Genomic DNA, 12885 nt, shown 5'->3' on the forward strand with positions numbered 1-12885 from the left:
ACACACACACACACACACACACACACACACACACACACACACACACACACACACACACACACACACACACACACACACACACACACACACACACACACACACACACACACACACACACACACACACACACACACACACACACACACACACACACACACACACACACACACACACACACACACACACAAAAATAAATAAGACTTACAATGTTGTAAGGCAATGTTGACCATGCATTTGTCCCAATGAACAACAAATCAAGGAACATACATTGTAACAATTTGCACATTCATTAAGAGCAACAGGGTCGCAGCTTCCCACTTTTTCGTTTTTTTTTTTTTTTTTAAATCAAGAGAAGTTTCAAGGCTTTCTGGGTGATCTCCTGATCCACAGGGCTCATCCCCACAACACCAGGCTCTGCTTTCTGCAGCGGGACCCCCAACCCTCCATTCAGAGAGCCGGTGCAACAGCAGGCTGGACACAGCGACTGGTCCCAGCCACAGAGGGGCTTTTGCATTGTATCCAAAGTTGGAGTTTTTTCAAGAGAAATGGGAAAAATTGAAATCCTCCTCGGAGACAGAGATCCGGCAGCCAGCTGCTCAGAGCCTCAGGACAGCCCGGAGGTCTCCAGGTAACTCTGGAGCTTCCTCACTGTAATTCTGTCCAGGGAGCAAAGGTCGAAGTCAAAAGTAGTGTTTGTGATGTGGAAGTGTCCCGTCTCTTCAATCAGGTTCACAATCTGAAAACAGAGGGGACAATCAGAGTTCTGCACTCTGCAATTAAATATCTGTCCAAACAAATAGTGAACGGGTTACAGGTTATGGTTAAAACCATAACAGGTTAAAACAGGTTTTAATGTACTGAACTATACATAAGCCTGAGAATAATATAAGAAGAGAGGGCCATGGGAACTTTACAGCAAACTAGCACAGGGAATCCTAACCATTTTATCTAAGTGGAAAAAAAAAGAAAAAGGAAAATAAAAGAAAAAAAGGTGCACTGACAGAACGACAGTTTAAAGGATTGACATTACATATCTTACACAACTTGCTGAAGGCCAGTTTGGGTAAGATATTTACTGGTGTGCAAACAAACCTCTGGAGCATGAGGATCAGCAGCTTTATGAAGCAGGAAGTGCAGCAGAGGGGAGCACACACATATCGACACACAACTCCTAACACATGCACATTTTGATTCAATTCAGATTGATTAAAAGTTATTTAGGAAAAACTAGAAGTTCTTCACGAAAAACAACTTCCTGAACTTCCCTGCAAAGCTGATAGGACATAGTTCATTTATTTATTATCATTAAAGAGGCCCTTTTCTGCTCATTTTCTCTACTTTAAAGAGTCCTCTCCTGCTGATGTTCAGGGGCCGTATTCACAAAGGATCTTAGGGCTAAAAGTAGCTCCTAACTGGCGAATTTAGGAGAAACTCCTAAACATAATGGGCGTGTCAGTCTTAAATTTAGGACTCCTAATTTTATTCACTAAGAGCAATTCACAAAGTATTTTAGGCCTAAAAATAGCACCTAAGTCTGGGAGAGCTTAAAAGTCCTCGAGAGGACTCCTAACTCAGTAAGACCTATTCACAAAGAATCTGAAAATGGCTGCGAGACTAAATGTTTTGGAGACAATGGAAGACTGTGAATTGATCAAGAGATATAGGCTAAATCGTGATGGTATCAAACTTGTTGTGGAATTAGTGCGGGATGCAATAACATCCCCGACTAACAGGAATAACCCGATTAGTCCGGAAATAAAATGTTTGGCAACACTACGATATTTAGCAACAGGGAAAATGCAACTTTGCAATGCCGACGATTTAGGAATATCGCAACCATCAGTCAGCAGTGCCATAAACCAAACCATCAACGCGCTCTCTAGACCACATATCATCCAACCGTTTATCCGGTTTCCTTTGGACAATCAACAACTACACAGGATCAAAGCCAACTTCATGGCAATTGCAGGTATGCCCTATCATGATGAATGAAAACAATCTGCGTGTTGATGGAATGTACTTTCTTTCTATTGACGAACACGTCCTCATCTTTTGAGGGCGCAATTATTTTTATGTGCGTCCCGTCAATAGCACCGACCACACCGGGCATACCTGCAATTGCCATGAAGTTGGCTTTGATCCTGTGTAGTTGTTGATTGTCCAAAGGAAACCAGATAAACTGTTGGATGATATGTGGTCTAGAGAGCGCGTTGATGGTTTGGTTTATGGCACGGCTGACTGATGGTTGCGATATTCCTAAATCGTCGGCATTGCAAAGTTGCATTTTCCCTGTTGCTAAATATCGTAGTGTTGCCAAACATTTTATTTCCGGACTAATCTGGTTATTCCTGTTAGTCGGGGATGTTATTGCATCCTGCAATAATTCCACAACAAGTTTGATACCCTCACGATTTAGCCTATATTTCTTGATCAATTCACGGTCTTCCATTGTCTCCAAAACATTTCGTCTCGCAGCCATTTTCAGATTCTTTGTGAATAGGTCTTACTGAGTTAGGAGTCCTCTCGAGGACTTTTAAGCTCTCCTAAACTTAAGTGCTACTTTTAGGCCTAAAATACTTTGTGAATTGCTCTTCGTGAATAAAATTAGGAGTCCTAAATTTAAGACTGACACGCCCATTATGTTTAGGAGTTTCTCCTAAATTCGCCAGTTAGGAGCTACTTTTAGCCCTAAGATCCTTTGTGAATACGGCCCCAGGTGTATATCAGTATGTAGTGTCTCTACTTTAAAGAGTCCTCTCCTGCTCATGTTCAGGTGTATATCAGTATGTAGTGTCTCTACTTTAAAGAGTCCTCTCCTGCTGATGTTCAGGGGCCGTATTCACAAAGCATTTTATCTTACCGCTAGGAGTGCTCCTAACTCGCGCTAAAACATTTTACGTAGGAGTTTTTTCTTTAAAGTTATTCACAAAGCCGCTGAGACCTACTCATACTAAGGATAAATCACTAAAAGTGAACTAAGAGTGACGCGCCGTTGCTATGGATTACTTCAATTCTAGTGCATGAGTTTAGAAGCGGTCAGTACGCTGATTGGTTGTTCAGAGCAGGCGGTCTCGGTGAAACTCATCCGCAACATCCCACAAACGAGCCCACTAAATCACCGAAAAACAAGGAAATAGCCTCGGCTAGAAATGTATTCCTATCAAATAGTTATGGACAGTGCAGTTAGCAGAATACACGCATGATGACAAGTTTGTGCAGACCACGATAATGACGTTGTATATGAACGTTAAAGAGAGAGAGCAAACAATACAAATACGTAAATTGCATTAAATCAAGGAGGCAATTAAAAGCACCCTGCAAACTATTATCCAATGAGCATATTTCCAGCACTTAAACACTTTCAATAACAGCCCATACCGCCATTCAAGTCCCCCTATCATGATGAATGAAAACAATCTGCATGTTGATGGAATGTACTTTCTTTCTATTGACGAACACGTCCTCATCTTTTGAGGGCGCAATTATTTTTATGTGCGTCCCGTCAATAGCACCGACCACACCGGGCATACCTGCAATTGCCATGAAGTTGGTTTGATCCTGTGTAGTTGTTGATTGTCCAAAGGAAACCGGATAAACTGTTGGATTATATGTGGTCTAGAGAGCGCGTTGATGGTTTGGTTTATGGCACTGCTGACTGATGGTTGCGATATTCCTAAATCGTCGGCATTGCAAAGTTGCATTTTCCCTGTTGCTAAATATCGTAGTGTTGCCAAACATTTTATTTCCGGACTAATCGGGTTATTCCTGTTAGTCGGGGATGTTATTGCATCCCGCACTAATTCCACAACAAGTGTGATACCCTCACGATTTAGCCTATATCTCTTGATCAATTCAGTCTTCCATTGTCTCCAAAACATTTCGTCTCGCAGCCATTTTCAGATTCTTTGTGAATAGGTCTTACTGAGTTAGGAGCCCTCTCGAGGACTTTTAAGCTCTCCTAAACTTAGGTGCTACTTTTAGGCCTAAAATACTTTGTGAATTGCTCTTAGTGAATACAATTAGGAGTCCTACATTTAAGACTGACACGCCCATTATGTTTAGGAGTTTCTCCTAAATTCGCTAGTTAGGAGCTACTTTTAGCCCTAAGATCCTTTGTGAATACGGCCCCAGGTGTATATCAGTATGTAGTGCTCTACTTTAAAGAGTCCTCTCCTGCTGATGTTCAGGTGTATATCAGTATGTAGTGCCTCTACTTTAAAGAGTCCTCTCCTGCTGTCATTATGTCACAGAAGTAAACAAAGGAGTCCAATAGAGGCATTTCAGTTCAGTTTTTCAATCATTTAGCTAAAGCAGAAGTACTTCACAAAAACAACAACTCCCAGAGCCTTCCATGCTAAGTCTAAAGGCTAAAGGCTCTTCCACTTGGATGCAGAGCTGAGGTCAGAATTGAGAGGCAGTTATTACACATTATATCGTAAACACATTTATTTTTTGCACTTTATGCTTGCATTTTGAGTTTTTGAAGCTGCTGTGTTTAATGACATAATGTTATGGTGTAAGAGGTTAAGTGAAGACTGCCACAGAGAAAAAGCTAATTCCCTAACTATCACTTTTTATACAAGTACACAGACATAAAACATATACTGTACTTTGCATTGGTGTTGCATACTGTTCCTATTAAACCTTGTTCTTGTTGATAACTTTTACTGACTTTAAAATAATTTTCTGTGCAGGTATTATTCGTTCTCTTTATCAAATGTTGGAATTGTAGGTTGGGAGTCCCTGAGGATTACACGATAACCAAACTACATTTCTTGGTGTCGGTGCAGTTTGAAAAAATGTGGGATAATTACAGGAGTTTTTATGACAGGGCAGATCTAAGTCAGGCCCTGGGGCGTCCCTCTCTCACTCCACTTTTGGTGGCAATTTGGCCCGTTTGCCGTTAAGGATTCGCTTCAACTGGAAACCAAACTCCTGGCAGGCTCCTCCGTCTGAAGACATGCCATCTGCGTTACAGGGCCCTCTGTGAAGAGTGTGCAGGACAGACGGCCAGATAATCACTTCCATGTCTTGCAGCAGGAAGTGGAGCCACTTGGTGAACTCAGCGATTGTCTTGATTAGCGTGTTAAAGCTGTGCTTTGCTGGATGGGATTTAGTCTTTCCAGAGCCAGGCGTGTTGTCAGGAGAGCGAGGCAGAAATTGGCAGTCGCTGCTTGGAGATCCAACAACACTGTCATATGATCGGCCCAGAGAATATAAGTCAGAAACACGCAGTCTCTGAGGTGGAGAGGTTAACCAAATAATTAATTGCTTCCAGATGAGAAGCAGATTACCAAGGATCTGAGTCGGATTACCGCTCCTCTTTAAATCAACAATAAACTGATAACACGGTGTTATGATGAGATCTGTGAACACTGTGGATAGTCATCCAACACAGTTTGTTTTTGTTTTTTATTGGAGTTTGGAAGACCCGTATATATATATTTTTTAAATAATCAGGAATGTAAATGTAAATAGCAAAGTCCAAACATCGACTACATTTCATGTTTTAAACCAATGTGTTCAATGTTCACCTGCAGATAGAGAATCAGGGCAAAATACTAATTACCGGCAAACATGAAGAAAAATGTTACTGATTTTACAAATCAAAGTGTATATACACTTGTGTTTTCCTTAAGCCCCGCCTCCAATCTGCCAGGCCACCGTTTAGTTAATTGAAAAGAAGGGAAAATAACTCTGGATTTGGCTCGTAGCGCACTATTAGACCCTAATTATTTGAATAAGGGCTATTGAAGTGTTAGAACTGGAAAGTTGATATATAGTGTAAGTCAATGGCAAAAAGTCATTTGGGGCTCAATGACATCATGTGACTGACATACCATAACTTACTTACCTGGGGATTTAATCTGTCCCAGCATAACTTGTTATTCAGTAAACACATCATCCCGCAAAGAGCGTGTTTGAAGTATTGATTTAAATTCTATCCAGGTATTCTGCTCCTCTCACCAGACACTAGCTTGGTTCTCATTGATGTCAATTAGACAGAAGATGTGTGGTGAGATCACTAGGATGAAGCAGAAACTGTGTCCTTCTGATTTCAGCCGCTTTTCTCTGAACAACTTATCAAAGAACTTGTTTTGAAGCCAGTGTGAGCTACTTTAAAACTCTAGCTTCTTATCTGTGCCACAGGCTAACTGTCGACAGTTTAGTTAGGGATTTAGGTAAGCATTTTGGGTAATAAATGAACATGAATGTTGCTGTGACAAAACAATTTCCCAACTTGGGATAAATAAAGTATGTATCTATCTATCTAATATCGGCACCAAGTTTTTGACATATTCATTGGGAGTCGGGTCAATATTAATTAGTAAGTGCAATACTACATGCTGCACCTTTAATTCCCTGAGTGTTAAATGGACTCCACTAATATAGTCCTTTATCAACCGTCAAAGTGCTTTTACATACTACGAGTCATTCAGACAGAGTAGTGCCACCTGCTCAGGGAACAACACGCTCACACACCGTTAGCCATGCCACAGCCTTCTGGTTTAAAGACAGCGGCACATCCTCGCAGCAACAGTCTCCCTGACTCAGATAACACACACACACACACTTTCTCGTTCTCACGAGTAGGAAGTGGACACACAGGAGACAACCGTTTCATTGCAGACTGTTATGTTTATGTGGGGATATGACAGTGCATACATTATTTGAGATATATTTCAAACTCAGACTTCATTTTAGGGACATTTCTGCAAGAAGTGTAGAGCTATTAGTTTAAGCACCGGATTCGCAAAACAGAAGAGTCTGTGAACCAGTCTGCCTTGATCTATAAATTAATGTCCGTGACTCTCACAGTATCTGCTATCTGTGCGCAGAGAGCTGTGCCTTTTACGCAGCGCCTTCACTGTGTTTACCTTCATTAGAACAGCTGAATAGAGAGCACACACACACACACACACACACACACACACACACACACACACACACACACACACACACACACACACACACACACACACACACACACACACACACACACACACACACACACACACACACACACACACACACACACCTGTTGCAGTATATGGCCCTCTCTCAGCGTCATCAGTCTTTTGTGCAGCACCACCAGCTCATCCAGGTAAGCCTAGGAAACACACAGCAACATGTTGTTAGCTTTATGGACTTAGATATGACACTTTCACACAGAAACGTGATATAAGGCCCAGTTAGAGGAACATACGCTCAACCACGTCTCACCCATTCACACCAGACTCGTCCAACTGCAGCCTGTCACACAAGACGCACACATGCACAGCTGGGTATGGTTAGAACTCCTACCGCCTTACTGGGAAATATAAAAGACTAACCAACTACAAAAACCCTTTTTTAGCAACTACAAACATTTTGGTAAATAGAACAAGACAGCTGGATTTAAATTAGAATACATATGGTTAAGTTTCTAACCAGCTTTCAGACAATGTTTTATTCGTTTCTAATATAAATCATCTCAACATCTTGTAAAACGGTATTTTCCAACTGAGCTGTCAACTTGTGCTGGTTATTCAACTACTGTTAGAGTTGTACATTCGTAAGGATTTCTTTTTTTACCCAATAGATTCCCTCAAAAATAGCTTTAAGACAGAAAAAAACTTTAAACTGTCTTAAAGTTTTCCTTGCAAACCACTTTATCGAAGGTATCTGTGAAACTACTGAACTGATAACGCTTCTTTCGTTATTTATGATCCGATTATGTATTTCTATACAGTAATTGTTCTATCAAAGCCAAGTCATACTCTGTGGTCAGGAAAAAGGAAGTGAAGGCAGGAGAATTGTACTGTGTTAAACTCCATATGTTACTGAAATAGTTCCTAAACTATTGCATATGGGCTGATTTATAATGATAAACAAATAAAGCTTTGTGTACCTTGTCACAATCTAAGTTTTTGTTCTTGTCCTGCTTGCTCTGCTTGGTGGGACTCTTCACCTCCAGTATCTGACAGAGAGCAGAGTACATGCAGTCAGTCACTCTGTGTTACTTCAATCTACAGACATTACAACCTGGGTTCCCTCCTTATATATTCAATGACACTAACTAATACTAGGATATCATCTTACCTGGTTATTAGTAGTCTTTAGTAAGGGCGGGGCTTCATGACGGGATGGAGGTGAGGGGGAGGAGCTGTCACTCTCACTGCCATCACTCAGACTGACCCTGTGGGAGAAGAGAACAGGAAACAAAAGCTTCAGTATATAAGTACATCTCTGCTGCCCGGCTGCCATGGGAGATCAAACTGCCTCCACAAGAAATTCCCAAAAAGTTTTATTGTGTGGTAAATTAAATCTAGCGGGTTTAACAAAAGATCACAGAGAAAAATATAAATGTAGAACATTCACTTCTACTCTTGCACAAAATATATATGCACTTTAATGATCCAAATCACTAAAACTCAATGGTGTAGTTAAAATCCCACAGCTTCTGTATCCTGCTCATATTTGCTGCCTGTGTCATGATGACTTCTTTATGGCGCGGGGCAGCACCCATAAGCCTATTTCTAGTGACTGTTCACTAACCTGCGTTGGTGGTGTGTGTGGTGTGTGTGTGCCGGTCGCTCCATGTCAGAGTCCATGTCGTTGTCGTCGTCCTCCTCTGAATCATCCTCGTTGTCCTCGGAGTGCAGATCCTGCATGACGGACTGCAGCGGGCCCAGCACTGGGACAGAACATCCAGGTCTTTCATTATTCATTTGAAACACGAGTAATAACATGCATTAACAGCTGAGCATGCTGGGGGGCGGAGCCTGAGGCTGCACCACTGCTGCGTCTGATCACAGCAGTTTACATGTTAAAAAGAGTAACGCTGTTATTCTATATATCAACAGATCCTACGAAAAGACACCAACAATGAGAAGGTCAATCTCTCTGACACTCTCCTCCACCCCCCACCCAGAGACTCTCAGCCCGAAGCTGATTGGATTCTTCAAGGTGTTCATTTGGCTTAACAATTGAAAAACAATTTTCAAAGTGAATGTTATTTAAACAGGAGAGAGTATTTTATTTATTGTTTACATTTCATTGTCAAAGCTTTTGCCTTCATTCTGTAAGAAATGTGTGCTAGAAATATGGGCCAATTCTTTTTTATTTCAGCATTTTTATTCCTTATTTGTTATTGATAGGGAACTGTTGTATTTTAGCGGATACAAATAATTATATAGACATATATGATATTATATATATATATATCAAATGGCAAAACAAATTCTGGGGTTATTATTTTACATACATTTAAAATAATAACCCCAGAATCCCAGATAACTGAACACCCTTGTGTACCACTCGGATAACGTTTATTATGTAAACTATTATGACCAATGCCATAAAAAAACCTGAGGACCCCATCTTAAAACACACTCAGTGTGTATTCCGGAAGCAGGACAGTGTATGTGGGACAATGGAAACTACAGTGTGTGTTCATGGTAAGAAAGGGACATCAGGTAGTCACCATAATGATATAGTGTGTCCCTCATCTTAGAGGTGAAGAGGTCATACAGTATGTTCACATGTTGTTTGGTCAGTATTATAAACACCAAGTAACTCTCCATGCACATTCTCCACACCAGGATGTGTTACCTGTGTGGGTGGCGGCAGGAATAGCCACCCTTTTCCTGATGATGAAGTCCACCACTGCATCCAGAGAAAATTACAAACACAAGCAGAGGTCACCCTCAAGAAACCAATGCCCCAAAAATGTACGTTTACCAAAAAAAACATTCCAGACTTACTTTCCAGCCGGGGGTTCAAGCACATAGTTTAAACTCTGGTGTTTCCTGAAGCTCACTACAATAAGATAATATGTCCACTCAGGACAAAAATAACAGTTATTGTTTGTTTGTAGCCTTTATTTAACCAGGTGAAAATCCCATTGAGATCAACGATCTCTTTTTCAAGGGAGACCTGCAGCACATTGGTTACACATAAAAACAACAGAAAACAAAAAGGACATCATACAACATAATTACAGGGGTATACATTAGCAACCTATTCACAATGACATATCTAATAACATTTCATCTATGGGCTCAGAACAGTCTCATAATACACACATGCACACAGAAGGATTCACACTTGTATTTCATGATCCACAAAAGGATTCACACTTGTATTTCCGGATCCACACTTCTGTTTTTCAATGCACACACAAATGTGTTCCGTTTCATATACATGTAAATAAAATCCAAACACAGAAAAAAGTTTTACATATGTATTTTTTATCCACACATATTTGTTTTCCGTTTAAATCCTCTGAACCTGCAAACACAAACCGCTTTCTGTGCACGGATCGCTGTGCATTCGTGTGTGGGTTTTTTGAGACTCCCCTGACGCTCACCCGATTCGTACTTGTAATTTCTCTCATCTATAGCCAATCAGATGTCTCCTCCAGTCTAAGCCAATCACATGAGCGCGCCCCCACGAGCGTAGGATTTATTGAGTTCATGACGTATCGCTTCATATACGCATTTTGCGCAGTCCGGTCAGCTCGCTAAACAGAGGGTGGAGCATCAGGTGATCATGCAGAGCTGCTTGTCTCCGTCAGACTCAGCAGCTGATCTGATCTCTCTCTCGCGTCCGGTTATACTTCACTCGCGTTTATGTCCATATTGATCAGATCCAGCTCTCCTGATCGGCCTTTATAGAGAGCACCGATCAAACTATTAAGAGTGAATATCGGGCGATAATGACCGGCGGGGCTCCCCCCCGTTGACAGTTCACTGTCTAGCACTGGCTTTGTAGTGCACTGATCGATTAGGCTAAGCTAACCTGTAGCTGCTCCCTCCACACTCACAAAAACTTCATACAGACATATATATCAACGGTGTCAAACGCTTTGGAAAGGTCAATAAATAGGGCTGCACAACTCTACTTTTATAAAAAGAGATGGGGAAATTATTTTAAGAAAATCACATTTTGATGTAATGTATTATGTTGTTCTGGCTAAATGATAACTACATCTGATAAGTTCATTTCCAAAGCAATTTTATCAAACTATGTTCAGTTAATTCTGAAATGTCTTTGTTTACCCAAAAGTACCAAATGGTTTTTTTTGTCTCTGGAAAAGAATTCAGCCATTTGTTTAGACTACGATCGCAGTCCCTCAATTGAAGGAAATTTAAGAATGTGTTTAAATGAAGGCAGTTCTGCAACTCCTAGTTCATGTCCCAGTGTGCACAAAGTCAACGGGTATTGCATTCTCTTATCCATTCTTAAAAACAGATCTAATCGCAAACATTTCTGACTGAAAAAGACGATAAACCAACTGATGTGTGATCAGATCATTACCTTGGCGTTTGTGGTGAGTGGGAGCAAAGCCTGAACTGGAGCTGGAACTGGCTGGACTGGGCTGCTCAGACTGGGAGAGAGAAGAGGAAAGTGTGAGGAAATAAAATACACAGAAAACAGACTACATTTGGATCAATGCAGTATAAGACACATATGCACATCCAAATGTATTTATGTGCAGGCATTTTCTCCTTTTTGTACGCAGCCCTGGAGGATTCATAGAGAGAAAAATAAATAAAACGAGGCCACGTTTTATTAATTCGTGCGCATGATATACTTTCTCGTTCGCACGAGTAGGAAGTGGACACACAGGAGACAACCGTTTCATTTCAGACTGTTATGTTTATGTGGGGAAATGGCAGTGCATACATTATTTGAGATATATTTCAAACTCTGACTTCATTTTAGGGACATTTCGGCCAGAAGTGTAGAGCTATTCGTTTAAGCACCGGATTCGCAAAACAGAAGAGTCTGTGAACCAGTCTGCCTTGATCTATGAATTCATGTCCGTGACTCTCACAGTATCTGCTATCTGTGGCGCGCAGAGAGCTGTGCCTTTTTACGCAGCGCCTTCACTGTGTTTACCTTCAGGACAGCTGAATAGAGATCGAGGCTGCTACGTTACATACACACACACACCCCCCCCCCCACACACACACACACACTTCATAAAACTAATAATATGGCGTATAATAATAATAATCGGGCAGTTCGATGTGTCTAACCATAAGAAAGTATCTTGTGCGAACAAGAAAGTATATTGTGCGCACAAATTAATAAAGCACGGCCTTGTTTTATTTCAATTGAGGCCACGTATTACATCTCGTGCACACAAATTAATAAAACGTGGCCTCTTTATTTATTTTTCTCTCTATGAACCCTCCAGGGCTCCGTATTTTTGTTATTTATTTTCAGGCAAAAGAAAAATGAAACACCAAAACAGTTAGATAAGCAGGGTTGGAGGAGAAAAAAAGATTTCAGAATAATATATATGATGTGTTTTATAATGATTGATCATTAAAGTTTTCTCAAAGCTGGTAAAGGTGCAGCTAGTTTGAATGACTTTGTATACTGCAGGGTAGCTTGTGGATTTACTCCAGGTGGAACTAAAGTCTGATTTAACACTTGATTAGATTTCACATCATTCATCCACATCTGTAAAGTAACTAAAGGTATTAAATACATGCAGTGGAGTAAAAGTACACCATTTACCTCTGAGTTGTAGTGGAGTACACAGTAGCAAAACATAGAAATACTCAAGTAAAGTAAAAGTCTCCTAAAACTGTACTTAAGTACATGATTGTATTTGTTTTGCTCTGCCATCATCACATTAGTCTATAATTATTTGTTACAAAAATGTCATATCTTACGTAAAATAAAGCTATGTTAATTCTGTTTTCAATTTGTTTAGCTTTTCCCTTAAAAAATTGCAAAGATAACCGATAAAAATACCGTTAAAGTACCGGATCGAACCGGAAAATGAGCATAATATGTCCTCTTTAATAAGTCCTGAGTCAGCACTCATTCTTTGAAGTCGTCTTGGTGTGTCACAGTTGTTAGCCAGCCAACACATCCACACACACT

At 40.6% G+C, this 12885-nt stretch overlaps 1 protein-coding gene across 2 annotated transcripts in view; it reads right to left on the reverse strand.

The window, feature by feature from the left end:
* Window positions 1–304: 304 nt before the first annotated feature.
* mllt3 (MLLT3 super elongation complex subunit) overlaps window positions 305–12885 on the reverse strand; it is an 85805-nt gene continuing 73224 nt past the window's right edge. Inside the window, exons 8-14 of one of the 2 annotated variants that reach the window (XM_079669135.1) lie at window positions 11302–11371; window positions 9595–9648; window positions 8539–8677; window positions 8083–8179; window positions 7892–7960; window positions 7040–7111; window positions 305–736 (exon numbers count right to left, since the gene is read on the reverse strand). In XM_079669135.1, the coding sequence (XP_079525261.1) occupies window positions 605–736; window positions 7040–7111; window positions 7892–7960; window positions 8083–8179; window positions 8539–8677; window positions 9595–9648; window positions 11302–11371 (633 nt within the window). In that variant the 3' untranslated portion in view covers window positions 305–604. The remainder of the gene's footprint in view (window positions 737–7039; window positions 7112–7891; window positions 7961–8082; window positions 8180–8538; window positions 8678–9594; window positions 9649–11301; window positions 11372–12885) is intronic. The other variant, XM_079669136.1, reaches the window with a different exon arrangement.

Source organism: Notothenia rossii (assembly GCF_949606895.1).
Source record: "Notothenia rossii genome assembly, chromosome: 3".
Lineage (NCBI taxonomy): Eukaryota > Metazoa > Chordata > Actinopteri > Perciformes > Nototheniidae > Notothenia > Notothenia rossii.